Source organism: Stenella coeruleoalba (assembly GCF_951394435.1).
Source record: "Stenella coeruleoalba genome assembly, chromosome: 13".
NCBI lineage: Eukaryota > Metazoa > Chordata > Mammalia > Artiodactyla > Delphinidae > Stenella > Stenella coeruleoalba.
In genome coordinates this window covers 59,556,673-59,575,442 of record NC_137159.1, presented here as the reverse complement: position 1 = coordinate 59,575,442, position 18,770 = coordinate 59,556,673, and the positions used below count along the sequence as shown (strand labels likewise).

Sequence of the window (18,770 nt, the reverse complement as noted above, 5' to 3'; positions counted from 1 at the left end):
CCTGGTCCGGGAGGATCCCACATGCCGCGGAGTGGCTGGATCCGTGAGCCATGGCCGCTGAGCCTGCATGTCCGGAGCCTGTGCTCCGCAGCAGGAGAGGCCACAACAGTGAGAGGCCCACGTACCGCAAAAAAAAAAAAAAAAAAAGAACCACTGGGCTAGAGGGACAAGACTCAGTCAGGCTCACTCAAACCTTGATTACTCTACATAACAGGGAAGGGCGGAGGCACAGCAATACCTACCATTTCTAACTTCCTCATTCATAAATTAAACCTAAGAGAATTTCAAGTGTTCCCTCAGATAAGAGGCTTTATATTGAAGAAACTTTTACTAGTAAAGCAAAATCCACTGTATTTGTTCAAGTTCAAAGCATGTTAAAATTGAGGTGGCAAGGAAAATGATAAGCTTACTAAAATAAAATAGATCATTTTAATTAACACTTGAATCCATTTGGTGGAAATGCTAGGTTTTAGGAAAAAGCAATGACATCACAGATTAAACAGCCACTAGATTTAAAATCCCCAGCAACTTTTTTTTGGCTTAAACAAGAATCATGTCTGCACACTCACTTACTTTTTGGTTGATATTGGAAATCATTATAGTTAAAAAAAAAAAAACCAAAAAACTCTGAATAAAACATGCTGAGAGACAGAACCTATGAACCTTACATTTTCATTTCATCAAATGGCCTTGTTTTTTTAAGGCTTAACTCTATGAGCCCAACCAGCAGTACTATGAATAAGAACCTCTCTTTACATGGCCCCTCAAATGGACTGAAAGTCTCTTGGGCCAGACAGCCATATGGAGACAGGAAGGTTATTGTAAGTTACCTTTCGTACAAGGACCTTTGTCACCTGAATTTTTTAAGTAAAGCAAATCTTGTGCTTTATATTCCTAACTATGGAAGAATGTTCTGCACTCAAAATTTCTTTATTCTAGAAAGAGAATATCACTGATAACTACTAAGAAGCATTTACCCAGCAACCTATCTATTCCTCCAGATAGCAATGTAAAGAAAACATGAAACATAACTGACCCCATTTAGTCATTCTTATCCTCATCTCTCAGTTCAGTCCTAGAAAACATACTGTTTAGATAAATCAAATCACTAAGGTGCTGCTAAGTCTCATGTCAGCTGCAACTGCAAATATTTTTTATTTGGTAGGGTAATACCCTCTGCAGGAAAGTAGGAATTTTAAAAGGCAGCTTATATTCCGTGAATCACTTCTGTAGATTTATTATCAAATATTTCATGGGATTTGGATATGGAATCGAATTTCAGTATTAAAAAAATAAATTCACTCAAAATGGAGGTAAAACCGCCGCCCGGCCGCCCCCAGCCCGACTCCGGCCGTCGCCGTCGCCGCCGGGGGGGAGGAGGGTCATGATCCAAAGGAACCAGAACAGTTGAGAAAACTGTTTATTGGTGGTCTGAGCTTTGAAACTACAGATGATAGCTTAAGAGAACATTTTGAGAAATGGGGCACACTTACAGATTGTGTGGTGATGAGAGACCCCCAAACAAAACGTTCCAGGGGCTTTGGTTTTGTTACTTACTCTTGTGTTGAAGAGGTGGATGCAGCAATGTGTGCTCGACCACACAAGGTTGATGGGCGTGTAGTGGAACCAAAGAGAGCTGTTTCTAGAGAGGATTCTGTAAAGCCTGGTGCCCATCTAACAGTGAAGAAAATTTTTGTTGGTGGTATTAAAGAAGATACAGAAGAATATAATTTGAGAGACTACTTTGAAAAGTATGGCAAGATTGAAACCATAGAAGTTATGGAAGACAGGCAGAGTGGAAAAAAGAGAGGATTTGCTTTTGTAACTTTTGATGATCATGATACAGTTGATAAAATTGTTGTTCAGAAATACCACACTATTAATGGTCATAATTGTGAAGTGAAAAAGGCCCTTTCTAAACAAGAAATGCAATCTGCTGGATCACAGAGAGGTCGTGGAGGTGGATCTGGCAACTTTATGGGTCGTGGAGGAAACTTTGGAGGTGGTGGAGGTAACTTTGGCCGTGGTGGAAACTTTGGTGGAAGAGGAGGGTATGGTGGTGGAGGTGGTGGCAGCAGAGGTAGTTATGGAGGAGGTGATGGTGGATATAATGGATTTGGAGGCGACGGTGGTAACTATGGCGGTGGTCCTGGTTACAGTAGTAGAGGAGGCTATGGTGGTGGTGGACCAGGATATGGAAACCAAGGTGGTGGATATGGTGGCGGTGGTGGAGGATATGATGGTTACAATGAAGGAGGAAATTTTGGAGGTAACTATGGTGGTGGTGGGAGTTATAATGATTTTGGAAATTACAGTGGACAACAGCAATCAAATTATGGACCCATGAAGGGGGGCAGTTTTGGTGGAAGAAGCTCGGGAAGTCCCTATGGTGGTGGTTATGGATCTGGTGGTGGAAGTGGTGGATATGGTAGCAGAAGGTTCTAAAAACTCAGAAGAAAAGGGCTACAGTTCTTAGCAGGAGAGAGAGCGAGGAGTTGTCAGGAAAGCTGCAGGTTACTTTGAGACAGTCGTCCCAAATGCATTAGAGGAACTGTAAAAATCTGCCACAGAAGGAACGATGATCCATAGTCAGAAAAGTTACTGCAGCTTAAACAGGAAACCCTTCTTGTTCAGGACTGTCATAGCCACAGTTTGCAAAAAGTGCAGCTATTGATTAATGCAATGTAGTGTCAATTAGATGTACATTCCTGAGGTCTTTTATCTGTTGTAGCTTTGTCTTTTTCTTTTTCTTTTCATTACATCAGGTATATTGCCCTGTAAATTGTGGTAGTGGTACCAGGAATAAAAAATTAAGGAATTTTTAACTTTTCAAAAAAAAAAATAAATAAAAAATAAATTCAAAACTACTATTTCTTTACAGCTATAAGACCTAATCTTTAATGTTCTCTTAAAAGCAGAAAGATAACAAAGGGAAAAATGTTGCTGGTGTTGCCAAAGCAAACTCCATTAACAGTGGTGATACTCTTGGGCTTCCCTGGTGGCCCAGTGGTTAAGAATCTGCCTGCTACTGCAGGAGGGGACACAGGTTCGAGCTGTGGTACCGGAAGATCCCACATGCCGTGGAGCAACTGAGCCCATGCGCCACAACTACTGAGCCTACACTCTAGAGCCCACGAGCCACAACTACTGAGCCTGCGCTCTGGAGCCCACGAGCCACAACTACTGAAGCCCACACGCCTAGAGCCCGTGCTCCGCAACAAGAGAAGCCACCACAATGAGAAGCCCTCACACTGCTCGCCATAACTAGAGAAAGCCCATGAGCAGCAACAGACACCCAATATGCAGCCAAAAAATAAAATTAATTTTTTTTAAAAAGTAAAAGATTAAAAACAGTGGTGATACCCAAGTAAACTGTCAAAGACATTACTGACAGCAACAGAGTAGGACTGACACACCAGTGCATAAATCAGCAAGGCCCAACCTACCAACTCAGTTACATCTGAAGAATTTACTTGTCACTTTGGTGGGGAGAAAGCATTAAGATAGAATTCATATCTAAAAGTCAATACTACTTAAAGCAAATATAAATTAAATAAGCCCTGTCATCATCCACAGGTTTGTCTCCTAAACTTTTAGGCACAAAATAATCTATAACACTGACATCCATCTTTATTTTCAGAGGAGGGCAAGGGAAGGAGACAACTATTGCATAAACTCACAAGTTACCTTTTAAAATTAAGACATAGCAATTTTGCAACAAATGTAGAAAAGTACTTATAGAAGAGGGAAAAAAGCTTCATTTATTGTAAAGTCAGGTAAACTTAGGTACACAGCCCAGTATCATACATTTATAGTTCATTCACAGGTTACCTTTGGCGTAACTTATTGGGTTCCATGATAAGGGTCTAAAATGCTTCTAGATTGAATTTAAGATTTTCTAGATCTAGAGGGCTAAAGGGACATTGGTCCATTGCTGTCAAAATTCAATGAGAAATAAATGTTAACGTGTGTGTTTAATTTCCATCTAAACTTTCTATTCAATAGCTCTTAAAAATTTTTTAAACCCCTGCATCATTTCTAAAAGGATTAAGGCAAACTGCTTTTTTTTGAATTTTGTTAAAATTCAAAATAAAGCTTTTTCAAAAGATCTAAATGAAACTTCTGTATACAAATTTGTTTAAAACTCTCAGGATCACAAAACTGCTATTGCCAACTATAGACTTCACAGTTACTCTAGGTAGATAAAACATATTCTCCCTTTTAAAGATGAAAATAAAATGGCTAGCTCAGTTTTCTATTATTAAAAAGCTGTGAACCTGATAACATGTGTGTTATAGTATAGTCTCTCAATACAATGCTTAGTCGTTATATCTTACTTGCCTATGTATGCATTATGTTGTTTTCCCAAAAAAAGAAAAAAAAAAAAAACAGATCCAGTGGGAGAAAGAATGTTTAATAAATGGTATTGAAAGAAATAGATATCTCTGTTTGGAATAAAAATAAAATTAGATCCTTATACCTTGTACCATGTAGAAAAATACATATATTACTGATGGATTTAAGAGTAAAAAATAAAAATGCAAGTACCCAAAATTCTACATACAATTTTAGGGAGTTCACAGACTCCCTAAAGCCCATCCGTGGATCTCACATTACCTAGAAGAGGAACTGTTAATCATAACTTCTATTAAAATTTCAATGCCAAATACCAGATGTGTTTTCAAGATCAAGTCACATGCAACAAATGAAGATGAACACATTAACTCATTGTTGTAACTTTATAAAATCTCCAAACTGGAACTAGAAACAGAGGCATGTCAATACAAATGGACAATGACTTAAAAAAAAAAAAACAGTTTAAATAAGTTTGAGTGCATATTGTACAAGTGTATCCATATGTCTGTTAGCCTTTCAGAAATATAAAATCAGCTAAATCTGTAGTACTTAAAATTTCATATATGCAATGTTATTCTCAAACTTGATTAAAATACTTAATAAATACAAGTTATGTTTAATACGAATAACTGCAACATACTTAAACATCTAAACATATAATAGGAATTCTATAATATTAAAATGCAATACTTTCACCTGCATTAATCTCATACACAATGGAAAAATACTTGCAGATAATTAGCATTAAGAATGCAAATATATTTTCACTGTGGAAGAAAAATAAGATTAGAAATGATATATTTATGTAATCTACAAGAAAGCTGTAGATAGTCTACATTATGATATTCTATTTAAAATGAAAGCAATTCAATATTTAAGTTTACAACAAATTTACTCAAGGCAAAATATTTATTACAGGACAGGATATTGAATCAAAGTAAGCAAGGCAACATTAGATGAACCATTTTAGTTCTTTTTTAAAATGAAGTGTAGCTTTGAAGTTGTAATAAAGGTAAACATAAATTCTAACATGCTCTTCTCTTCTTATAAATGGGATGATGTAGAAAAGCAAAGCTTCAATGTATAGGGATTGGAACCATCTGTAAAAATTAAAAAACAAAGTTAATAGTTCCCTTAAACTTTCATGATTACCTTGAGTTAGCGGAGTAAATTACTGGGTTGGCCAAAAAGTTCATTCGGGTTTTTCCGTAACATCTTACAGAAAAACCCGAATGAACTTTTTAACCGACCCAATATTTCACCTTTTTATAGTACTGGAAGAAGGAAAATTTTTATGTAAGGTAAGGGCAAGATTTCTTTCGTTCATACCTACTAGCAGGTAAGCTCCATGAAGGCCGGAACTTTGTCCATTTTTACATTCCTATTGTTCTACACATTATTTGACACATAGGAGGCTCCCACAATCTTTTTTTAGTGAATTAGACATTACAGATAAATAGTATCAGGATTAGGCTTATCTAAGTCCAACAGCAAAACTACTTTGCAGAAAATATTACCAATGGTAATTACTCTATAAAAGTTAATTCAAATATAGCTTGGGAAATGGGTTAAGACTGAAATGTATAAGAAGATATCAATGAGCTGAAAAAATTCCAGGAGAGCAAGTATTAAATCTCTGATCATCAACGGGGCATATGAATTTTAAAATTGCTAAAAAAAAAAAAAAAGGTATAATCCACAAAAATACTTCAATTTTATACATTCCTCTTTAACTTTTCAGAACAGGCAGAAATAATTCTGGTATCTTAATGTACCAGAATTTTAGTATTAAAAGTTATCGCTCCTGGGCTTCCCTGGTGGCGCAGTGGTTGAGAGTCCGCCTGCCGATGCAGGGGACATGGGTTCGTGCCCTGGTCCGGGAAGATCCCACATGCCGTGGAGCGGCTGGGCCCGTGAGCCATGGCCGCTGAGCCTGCACGTCTGGAGCCTGTGCTCCGCAACGGGAGAGGCCATAACAGTGAGAGGCCCGTGTAACGCAAAAAAAAAAAAAAAAAAAAAAAAAAGGTTATCGCTCCTTAAGGAAAAAAATTCCTATAAAAGAAAAAGCATATACATCAACAAATATTTGCAAGACACTGCAGAGGATAAAAAAAGAAATAATTGTACCTGTCTCCAAGGAGTTTGCAAGTCATACACTGTTTTGAATATATCTCAAATATACATATAAAGTCTTTTAAAATTTTCCATCAAAAATTAAGTGTTGACTCACTATTTAAAATTTGCTTTTGTGACTAAAGGTAAAATGAAAAGAGGTATTCCTACTTGTTTATTTTTTAACTTTTTAGTAAGAAAATTTTCAAACATAAAAAAAGTATATGGATCAGTATAATAAACATCCACGTAGCTTCAATAATTGTCAACATTTGGCAGTCTTACTTCATCTACCTACTCTCCGCACACTCTTGAGGGGCTGGAATATCTTTTAACTTTTTTTTTTTTTGCTGTACACGGGCCTCTCACTGTTGTGGCCTCTCCCGTTGCGGAGCACAGGCTCCGGACGCGCAGGCTCAGCGGCCATGGCTCACAGGCCCAGCCGCTCCGCGGCATGTGGGATCTTCCCGGACCAGGGCACGAACCCGTGTGCCCTGCATCAGCAGGCGGACTCCCAACCACTGTGCCACCAGGGAAGCCCGGGGCTAGAATATTTTAAAGCAAATCCTAGATATGTTATTCCACCCATAAATCCTTCAGTGTGTATTCATTTTTTCCCCCTTCCACAATCATTCATCATCACACCTAATAAAATTAATACTATTTTTTCTCCTATCATTTAGAAAAATAAAGTTTCAACACTCTTCAGATCCAAGATCAAAGTAAATTACACAGCACAAACTTCAAAAGTTAAATACTTGAGTGTTCTTTGCACTGTAAAAAAGAGGCCATTTACCATTATAGAGAGAATAAACAAAGAGAGTGACAGTTTCATTTGATACAAATTAAAATAATGTGGAATACCATTTTTCATCTATCATATTGCTAAAATTCAAAGTCTGACAACACTTGGTGTTGGTAAGAGTGTTGGGCAGTTGGCATTTTCATATACCACAGGTGGTAGAGTTGTGTAACCTTTGTAAAGGGCAATCTAGAAACATTTACCAAAATATAAACCTTTTTGCTCTCCACTATGAGGAAACTGCCCTACAAACACAAAACATGCAACTATAAGGATGTTTACTGCACTAATAGAAAAACACAATTGGGAACAACCAGTGTTCATCAGTGGGGAAGTGGATAAATTGAATAAACTGTGGTACACCTCTACTAAAAATAGCTACTCTGTGGGGGAAAAAAAACCAGGGTAGCGTAGCACCTGCTGATAGAGAAAACAGCTCCAAGATATATTAAGTGAAAACAGCAAGGCACACAATAGTATGTATAGAAGAACCATTTTGTGTAAGTTTTTAAAATGTAGATATATACATTGGGGAGGAGGAATAAAAGGAAAAAGAAAGGTTAGAGGTTATAGAAAGCTTTAACTTTCATTTGTACCAGTATTTACTGTTTGAGTTTTTTAACCATATATATTTATCGCTTTCTTCTAAAAAGATCAACAGGAATTATGGAAGTCAGCCTCCAAGATGGCCCCAATGTTCCCTGCCTCCTACACCGGATCATGGTTGGTCAGTGGGACCACAAGATTACAGCATAAGTGATGGTATGTTACTTCCGGTATTAGGTTATGAAAGACACTGTGGCTTTTGTTTTTTTGGCCTTTTGCTCTCATCTTTCTTGAATCACTCATTCGGAAAGAAAAGAGCTACCATGAAATGGCCAATGTGGCTTACTGTCCCTACAAAGAACCACATGAGTGAGCGTGGAAGTGGATCTTCCAGCCGCCAGTCATAAGACTTGAAATGACTGCAGATTATAGCTGACGGCAGGCAGCCTCATGAGAGGCTGAACTACCAGCCAGAACTACCCAGCGAAACTGTACACAGATTACTGATCCTCAGAAACAGTAAGATAATAAATGTTTTGCTGTTTTAAGCTGCTAAATACTGCAATAATTTGTTACACAGCAAGAGGTAACTAATGTAAGAATTATGAGGGTTGTGGGATTTATATGCCTTTTTAAAATTCAAACTTCTCTGTATTAAAAAACAACCAATAAATATTACTTTTAAATTATCAACAATGTTTCTGATGGTAACTCCCACTGAATAATTATGACACGATTTTACTTACTTGGAACTCTTATCTGGTAGTGATTTAGTGCTGTGAGGGCTTCTACTGCATCAGTTTTGCATTCCCATTCTAACAGCCCAGAAAGTGTTTTGGCAGAAGCTAAAACAAAACAAAGAAACACAACTTCAGTTGTTATTTGCTTATCATCAAATTAACCAGGAAACTTAAAAAGAGAAAATGTGCACTTACGTTTTGCATCAAATACTTTATATTTGATGAATGTAAGAACTTCATGGTCATTACACAACTGTCAAAGAAATGTAAAACTCCATTAAAAATACAGCCAAAATAAAGATTCCTACCCTTTTCTCCCCCCAGAAAGTAAACTTTATGGTAGCATTTTAGTTTTGAGTATGGCATGAATGAATTAAATCAAATATGTTTTTAGATTAACAAGGTGCATGAGAAAATCAATTAAAATAGTGATATCCTATAAACTATGTATATAATTTTAGTGTTGTACAATAAAACAAGATTTGTAACTGAAATATATATTCTCAAAGCTGACCAGGGTTTATCGAGTACCTAAGATAGGGAGTAGTGTTCCAGAAAAATCAATTCTTTTCTGAAGCATTTCCTATAGTTAGGGAAAAATGCAGGGATATATAAAATTTTGTTATGGGTGAGATCTAAGGACATGGTAAAAGAACTTTCTGAATGCAGGACTAAGGGTACCTCATTCTAATTCCAACTCTCAAAACGACTGAGCCACAAAACAACAAAGAGACCAGTGAAGGATGGAGGCCAGAAAAGTACAATGGTCAAAGGATGTACTATATTAAGTACCAAATAAGTAACAGAATACCAATAATATCAAAAGCAGAAGATGAACAGAGCAAGACTTTAAAATGAGGCTAAAACATGATATATTTTAAAATAGGAACATTCTACACAATTTGTATTCCAGTGCCTACCTTTGTGAAGGTCTCTTCTGTGACACACAATGGAACATTATAATAATGCAGTACACACGAGGGTGGCTGGATTATATTCTTAGATGCTTGGCCAGCACTTGTAAAGCGATTATTTTTGCTCATTGCAAAATCCTTGTAGCTACTTGTACCATCCTCCAGCTCAAATATTTGACTTGGAACAACTGAATGTTGTTTAGACACACTAAAGATCGGAAAGGTAAGAAGTACAGAACATACCTTTGTTAGATAAAAAGCAGCAAGTAGGCAGTCTCAAAATGTTAACATAAAGGCCTGTATCAATCTTAACAAAAAAGGCATATGTAGCAATTTACAGTTTCAGTATTTACTAATATTTAAATTTAGTTTGAGTTATAATCACTCTTACAGTTTAGACATCACTTAGAAAGAAAAATCTATTGAATATATTTTCATATTAGAAAACTTTAATAAAAAAAACTTGCTCATTTTAACATGCTATTTTATGACCATAAAACTAAAACTAGGTATAATATGGAAAATCTAAATTATACGACCCTAAGTGTCTAAAATGACATCACTATAGCTGCTAGTTTCAGATATTCTAAAATGGAAATTAATGTCTCTAATAAAAAGGATAAGTATTTTTTAAATTTACCACTTAAGATAAATAATTACCAAACGTTAAGTCTTTTCCCAAATAATTTGACATTGTTAAGATGTGTGACAGCTCTTTCTACAGCATACTCATCACCCATTTCTACCAGTGCTGTACCAGGAATGGTCTTCATAAATTTTACCTGTAAATACAAAATCCCAAAAAGGTCAACACTTAATTCCCTTTTACAGTAACAGAATTTCTAAAAGGTACTATAGGTGGTTGATATCAAATAAAGAAGATCACCTGGAATCTTAACTTTATTCTGCTCTGCTATTAGACATTCTAACCAAAATTCAATAAAGTTTAAAAGCAAGACTACAGTTCTATTGTACAGCACACTAAAGAAGAGCATAGGCTTGCCTTGACTCTGCTATTTATTAATTGTGTGATTTGGGGCAATTTACTTCACTTCTCTGAGCCACAGACTTCCTTTTAAAATGGAGATAATAATAACATTTGGCAGGACTCATCAATATTTATTCATTCAGTAAGTATTTATTAAGTGCCTAACATGTTCTAATAAACATACTGTGCTAGGTACTGGGGATTTAATGGCAAACATAATAGACACAGTCTTCTTAAAGCTTATATTCCAGTAGGTAGGTCAGAAATTTTAAAGTAAATAGTAATTACCAACTATTCAGAGTGCCATTTATTGCTTTAGGCAATAAACAAGATACTATGTAAGAAATAACACAAGATGGCCTTGAGACAGCACTGCCAGTAAGAAGGCTTAGGCAAGGAGGGGCAGTTTAAAAAATAGGCAACACTTCACAAGTTTTCATGACATCTTTGACAGAGCCATACTTATCCTCTTATATTATTCCAATTTTAGTATATAATGCTGTAAGGGTTAGATGGAATAAAGTATGACTATCTTTCAGGATAGTGCCTACACCTTGGAAAGTCCCTAAACAGCTATTAAGTACCACTAACATTAATAACACATTGAACAGGACTTCCCTGGTGGCGCAGTGGTTAAGAATCCACCTGCCAATGCAGGGGACACGGGCTCCAGCCCTGGTCTAGGAAGATCCCACATGCCGCAGAGCAACTAAGCCCGCGTGCCACAACTACTGAGCCTGCATTCTAGAGCCTGTGAGCCACAACTACTGAGCCCGTGTGCCACAACTACTGAAGCCCACACGCCTAGAGCCCGTGCTCTGCAACAAGAGAAGCCACCACAATGAGAAGCCACACACCACAGGAAGAGTAGACCCTGCTCACTGCAACTAGAGAAAGCCCGTGCGCAGCAATGAAGACCCAACGCAGCCAAAAATAAATAAAGACCTCTTTGAAAAAAATAATAAATAAAAAAATAAACAAAACATCACAGATCTGGGGAAACCACAGAGTTATCTGGTGAAAATAAAGTTACAATTTTAAAGATCTTCAAAATGTGTGAAATTTAAATGTTTTGCTACGTTTTGAGTGTAAGCCTCCAGACAGAAAGTTTTGGACACATTCTATCAAAGTGGATCAACTTCAAATACTGACTGAGGTTAAAGTATGTTGTTCCTCAGAAGATACTAGAACTCTAATATTTGGGAGGCAAATATATGAATCTAGAACTCTCCTAAAATTCATAGCTATGGTCAAACTCTGAGACATGTTTATATATACCTAGCTCCAAGAAAGTAACTGCTTTTTCAAAATTCCACAGTTCAACATGTTAAATGTTAGAATATCTTTGAAATGATTAAAAAATATATAGGTTTTATGCCTATAATATGCTAGTAATTGATTAAACTACTTGCTGTTTTGGACTTATATTAGTAATTTAAAAAATATTTTTAGTACCAACATCCTATTCTGATCACTTACCTACAAAAAATAATTTCTAGAATTCCTACCTAATGAATTTTTAGCTTATGTGGATCACTACTGAAAGAACTTGTGTGTGAGAAGACACACATATTTGCAGCCTTTTCAGATTTTCCTACTACATATCCTAGCAAAAGAAGCTCATATAAAATGAAACTTAAAACAAATAATAATTTTTTTAAATGAAAACTCACCTTTTCAATATTTCCATATAAGCAGAATAGGTTGAAGACTCTTGAACAATTCATTTTTAGTTGATGTAATCCACTAACCATTACAACTGAACCAGAGGGATTTCCTCCATGCATGTAAGAGGAAGATGCCTGTGGTAATGGATAGGCAACAAGCTCAGGTGTATCTCGAGAACCCATTCTGTAACGACTTGGTAAAGGTAATAATGGACCATGGGATCCTATTAAACAAAACAAAACAAAACAAAACACAACTTTAGCAGACACACTTCACCGCACACAAAAACAAACTCTTAATATTAGCTAGGTTGATGTATATCCAAGGAAAACTCAAACGTATGAATATTCAAATATAACCTGTGGGAATTAACAAAAATCTGTATTTACTGCACCAGATCCAATAAACGCTGACCTGCACACACCTGCATATACCAGGCTTTAAGTCCTTATTTTTAAAAAACAGTAGTTTAACAAAAAAGTATACAAGATCAGGCTACAGATAGAGGAGGAATCAGTGTAAAACTTTGGGCCACTATATATAAATTATACTTCAAAATTTAAAAAAAAACTTCTGCCAACATCTTTTGGAGGATAGTATAATAAAATCTACAGTGAAATCTAGTAAACTATATACAGATATAACAAAAAGAACATCTTTAGTTCCACTGAAAAGCTGTCCCCTTGAATATATTTTACTATTAATGTACTTGCAGGTTAGTATTTTATTCCCCTGATTACAATTTAGGAAACTAAAACCCTAGATTTAGTTAATAACCCCCACACACACACACATACTCAGAGGTGTCATTATTCAGCAACTTCTATTATTTGAAACAACATCAAGAATCCAGAAGAAAAAAATGCTTGAGTATCTGAAACTGCTGTCACAGAAACACAAACAAATCCAGCTCTTATACTAAGAATCTTTACTAAGAATCAACTTGCTAACTCTAGAGTAGTTCAAAACAACTTTAATTTATCCTGTTTTCCCATCCGTAATAGATTTGAAGTAAGAGGAAAAACAAAGCTAGGGTGAATGGAAGAGATGGGAATGAGGGAGTCTGGAGAAACTGTGATACTAAAAGTCTGCACAGGGCACATTTACAGTAGCAAGAAGAGAGGCGTAAGAACTCAGAAGAAGCAACTAAGATGGAGATACGTAACCCAAAAATATAAACCAACATCTTAGGCACTCCTGAGTCAGTGATTAGAGAAGCATGCTCTGGGGTGCATGCAACGATTCTCCTGGTGTGCAAGAAACCAATCCAAAAACCCAAGTTCTTTCCTCATTTCTTAAGAATAATATGTAATGTTACTGGCTTTCATTTTTATGTTAGACTAAGGGACACTTGTCATCTACTAGGTGAGTTACTAAGAACTACTATATTTTGATATCATAGCACATTATTACAGCTTATGTGGACTCCAATTCAGTATTCTAAATATAGCTGCCATTCATAACAACACAGCAACACTACCACCGAGCACACGCAAATATAGTGTAAATTCTGCAATTTATGGAGGCATACTTTATCAATACATCATCATCAGTGTTGCCTTAAATTGGTCATGGTTTTCAACTGTTCTTATTGCTGGTAATCTAGTTTATCAAGACAATCAATATAGCTCATGATGAGTTACTTGTAATTATGTATTTTGGCCTCTAATTTAGACTATTATACCTATACTGGGGTCAAATATCAATCATTCTTACCCTTATTGCAAAAATACACATGCATATTATACTCCACCCAGCCCTACCCCCACTACTACCATTTGTTAGTACAGTAATGACACTACACTATTATCAGTAAATTTTTTTACAGTAAGTTGAAAAATGTACAGTAGATGGGCAGTGGAAACTTACACTCTGCTTAAGTTGACCAAGGTCCAAAAACTCTTATAATCTACTGCCATAGGTAATAATTAAATTCAGTGCAAAAGAATACCTGATGTTTGTAATTATGACATTGGGCCACGAGTATTAAATTATGTTACTTACACTATTTAAATTGTTACCTATATTAAGAAGATAAGAAAAAAAAGTCTCTTAAAAGCTTCCTATACTAAATAGTTCATGCAAAATGTTTTGCTGCTTCAGGTTTTAAAAAATTCACTTATATGGAAAAATGCTACATAAACAGCATCTTGAACATTTTGAAGGCCTTTCCCATCTTTGATACTTAAAATATCTTTGGTCCAGGAACCATATCCAAAGATGCTAACAATTAATATAGAAATTTTTCTTGTGCTCAGAGCAAATAAATTTGTACATTATTTTTTGCCACTTTTCAAATATGAGGGCTTCTATCAGTTCATCTCACATGGCTGGGCTTCCCAAATTAAAAGATCTAAAGAATTCTGAAAGCACAAATTTATACTGCTATAATAAACTATGTGAATAAATTTAATCTATTAAATAAACCTTTTCTATTCCTTCTTTCTCACATACCATTATAAAGGAAAAGCTACCTATGATATGACACTAAAATGCAAATAAACCTGTTTTGTTGAACTGCTGATCTGAAGGGATACAGCTGTGATTTGAAGCATTTGTAAAAAGGCTAATATCACTAGCACCCACTGTCATCTTTGCTTTTTCCCCAGTTTCCTCATGTTACTTCTCTCCTCAATCAATCTTTATTTGTCACTATCTCCTATATCCTGTTCTGCTTACTTCCCTAGGAAAGTAGAACAGATTTTCCTTAGTTAAATGTTTCAATGGACATAGCTCAGAATGGACGCCCCTACACAACCCCACCATAACCATTCCTCCTCAGCAGGACTCTCCAGAACCTGAATGAAACGTCATTCCAAAGAATTTTGCACCTCTCTTTAAGTAAGCTTACATTTTAATATTTATACACACACGCACATGTGCACGCACGTGAACACACACACACACACACACACACACACACTCTAAATAAATAAGGGCATGAAACTGACACACAACTTCACAATAGGCTTTTAGAAAATATAAAGTTCTTCTAGGGCATATAACATATTCTTGTTTATGCAATTTTTCTTGTATTTTATTAAGTGAAGACAAAACTGAAAAGCCATACTGAGAAAACAGCCTGTGTCAACATTACTACAGTAGAGTTTTGTCCTTCATTTATATGCTCACAGATTTTTCTAACCCCCTTTAGCAGAACATTTAACCAATTTTTGGCCTTAAGCTAACTGCCATGACACATTTACATACTCTACAACTATACTACAAACTTTGATTAGCCATTCTTTTGAAATCCTCCATTATACAATGCACAGTAGATTCCTAATAAGTGTTTCTTCATTGCAGGATCAGAAAACTACTTGTATGACCATATTTAATATTTACTCTGTTAAAGAAACAACTAAGAAAAATGAACAAGGAACACACGAAAACGACTGTAGTAAGATTTTCCTTCTATACCACACTTAATGTTTTGACATAACATAGAGATTGTTTCATAATCTCTTCTGCAATACAGACTACCACAGAAACTTGAACAAATACACATACACACAAAAACACACACACACAGGGTTAATAAATTCCTGGAGTTCAAATAAAGACACTAGGGAATAAGCTAAAACTCACAGCTAAGAATCGTCATCAAACATGTACACAATTTGAAAATATTTCGGACAACAGGAAACACTGGTGGCTTTTCGATAATAACTCCCAAGAGTACAACATAGCAATTTCTATTTTCTACCACTTCTAACAGTACCTCTAATTGTACTGCAACTTTAAACCACAGAATAGGTGGGTCAATAACTACAGCTAAAAACTAAAAAAAATTTAAAAACACAGAACTTATAACCAGTTTAAACTTTTATCAATAACAATTCTCAACATCTACTTAACAAAGACAACAGTCTGATACCTAACTTCTTCCTGGGGAAGATTATTATTCTAGCTTTCATAATCTTAACTTATCAACATAGCAAACATTAAAACTGAGAAGTTTTTAAAAAAGAATTAAATACAAATTTAACCAAAGCTGAAGTACCAACTGTAGAACTAAAAGAATTAAGGATCTAACCAAAAACATGTTTCCTTTCAACAAATACCTCATTCTCTCTGCCTTTTATTACTCTAAATTCCTCTTTACTCATAACTGCTAGAATGGAAGAAAATACACTTACTGAGCTATACTTCTTTCTGGTCCTCTGACAGACTAGAACCCCTTACTAATCAAGGCCCAAACAAAACAAAACAAAATATAATGGTAAAAAAGCTTTCAATCCCAAACAATAGCTCTCATTTATATCAAAGATTATGTGATATAACAATAGCCTAAGAAAACAAAGGATTTGGGACAACTCCTTTGGAGTACATTTATAAGGGACTGATCCCATAAACCAAGTCAGGTGAGCAGGAAAAATAGAGACAAGAATTGTGCCATTCTTCATCAGAAATGCAAAAATTCTAATAGTTTGTCTATACTACCTTCCTTCTGCCTTGACAAACTTACCATAGCCATCATGTCTAAACGAAGAAGGGTGTTCTCCCAAAATGGCTTGTCTCTGGCGACCCTTTCCTCTATCTGACACAAAAGTAGAAACATGGTTTTAACAATTTTGACCCAAGTACTTAACAGAGTTCTCACATGGGAAACACCCATTCAAAACATCCATTACAATTCATAAGAGAAATATGATTCCTGGTTAATGTTAAACATCCATTCATATCCAATTTAAATACAAACACCAAAAGTTTAAGAAAATAATTCTATCTAACAAATTCCACTTAACTTGAGAATATCTTTTTGGCAAATGCCAAATACAATCACACTTTCAAATTAAAGGAAAGAATGGATACTTTTCAGAAGGTGATGTATACAATGCTAGAGTTTGACACTGTACAGAAGTTTTTACCAATACATGTCTTTAAAACAAGCTTTAAGTGCAGTACTTTTGAAAGACAGTACCTGATGCATACTATTAGCTTCAACAGCAACACATTTTCAAAGTGGGCTTCTTTCAAGAAGTTCAGCATAAGCCAACAACAACCTGTATTACATGGTTTCACAATCAGTAAACACAGAGTATTTTGTATGTATATACACATATTTACAAACACCTACTGACTGGAGAGCTGGAAATTTTCACATCACTGGTCCATATGGTGTCATGGACTGGCCATTGTCTATAGACCTTAACACCAGGCAGAACTAGAAGCACTCCCCAAAGTTTAAATATGTCAAGTTAAAGCTAACCAAGGGGGCTACATTATTGGACGAGAGTACTACAATACTCCTAAAGGATAATTTTTATGCTAACTACATTTTTAGGGAAGGCATGCCAATTTTCCCAAATCTGAGACATCAATAAAAAAATTACTTCTAAGTTTCTAAAATAGCACATCCTATGTTAGTAAATTTTAAAAATCATTGTATAATACTTTGGGAAAGTTTGCTGATCAAATTATGGTGTTCAGTAAGATTTTTTTAAATGTATCTAAAGAGTCTGATCATTCTCATCTTTGAAAATTCAAAGAGAAAGGCTTTCTACATATCCTTAGTCACCTAAACAAATGAGGTTTATGGGAGATGAGAAATACTTTAATTTTCACTTCAGTCTACAGAAGTATTGTTTTAATTACCTATTCCAAGTTATCATAGCACTGAAAGGGACCTAGGAGGTCATCTAGTTCAACTTTTATTCAGTGTTAAATTCTCTTTACATCATCCCTGAGACCATCAATTGGGACCATCTAGCCTCTGCTTACGCAACACTGGTAACAAGGTACTCACTACTTTCCCTTACATTTTCAGTTAGTTCTAAATTATGAGAAAATTAATTTCTATATTGTACAGAAATTTGTCCTCTACATATATTCTACTCCATTTAGGGCCTCGCAGCCTTATTCATTACTTAGTCTTCCTCCAAGAACCCTTTCAGATGCTTAGAAGTTATTATGATCCTCCATTTCCCCAAAGTCATTTCTTCTCCAGTCTAAACATTCACAGTTCCTTCTTTACACGGCTTCCAGCATCATCATTTAAGTCTCACTCTTCTTCAATCAATCCAGTCTGCTGTTCCATTCTGCTAACGTTCCTCTGCTTAAGCATGCCACCAAATGGTAAATATAAGTCCTTATCTGATCTAAGAATCTTAAACCAAAACCACCATAAAGTCTTCATGGCTTAGTTTTACTGATATAGTTAACTGTGTGCTATAAAGGAAAGAGCACTGAATCAGGAATCATAAATTTTCAACTTAACCAGTAATTTGCTATATAATCATAGAAATAATCTTCATTCATAAAGTGAAGAAGTTAGAGTAGATGATCTCCAAGGTATCTTTCAGCCAAACATTGTCATTACTTCTCTTGAATAATTTCTCTTCATAATGTATTTCTCATAGTAATTTCTCTTCAATAACTCTCTTTATTGGAAGCATTTACTACCTAATATAAGGTCACATAAAGAAGGGTGAGGAAGAGTCAAACACTGAATATATCGATCTATAAATAGCGGTTTGTAACCTTTCATGGATTCAGTCTGAAATCTGTTGGAAGCTGTGGACTTTTTCTCCCCCAAAAGATGCACACATACACAAGTGTTGCTTAACATTTCTGGAGGGATTCTCTGGAGTCTAGGCTACGAATTCTTTGCACTAAAACGTAATTTGAGCTGAAAAGAACTT

General features: G+C 35.6%; 2 protein-coding genes across 4 annotated transcripts in view; one reads left to right on the top strand and one right to left on the bottom strand.

The window, feature by feature from the left end:
- Positions 1–1,307: 1,307 nt before the first annotated feature.
- On the top strand, positions 1,308–2,852 carry LOC307196091 (heterogeneous nuclear ribonucleoprotein A3-like; the record flags this gene model as incomplete). Its single annotated transcript, XM_079940819.1, is given in 2 exon segments — positions 1,308–1,370; positions 1,372–2,852. Coding segments are annotated over 2 exon segments (1,137 nt in total). The 3' UTR covers positions 2,446–2,852.
- Positions 2,853–3,553: 701 nt separating this feature from the next.
- Positions 3,554–18,770, bottom strand: part of HNRNPLL (heterogeneous nuclear ribonucleoprotein L like) — a 37,754-nt gene continuing 22,537 nt past the window's right edge. For all 3 annotated transcript variants that reach the window (XM_079941099.1, XM_079941098.1, XM_079941100.1), the window contains exons 7-13: positions 16,595–16,666; positions 12,132–12,349; positions 10,131–10,252; positions 9,477–9,678; positions 8,752–8,809; positions 8,563–8,661; positions 3,554–5,456 (exon numbers count right to left, since the gene is read on the bottom strand). In XM_079941099.1, coding sequence (XP_079797225.1) covers positions 5,401–5,456; positions 8,563–8,661; positions 8,752–8,809; positions 9,477–9,678; positions 10,131–10,252; positions 12,132–12,349; positions 16,595–16,666 — 827 coding nt within the window. In that variant the 3' untranslated portion in view covers positions 3,554–5,400. The remainder of the gene's footprint in view (positions 5,457–8,562; positions 8,662–8,751; positions 8,810–9,476; positions 9,679–10,130; positions 10,253–12,131; positions 12,350–16,594; positions 16,667–18,770) is intronic.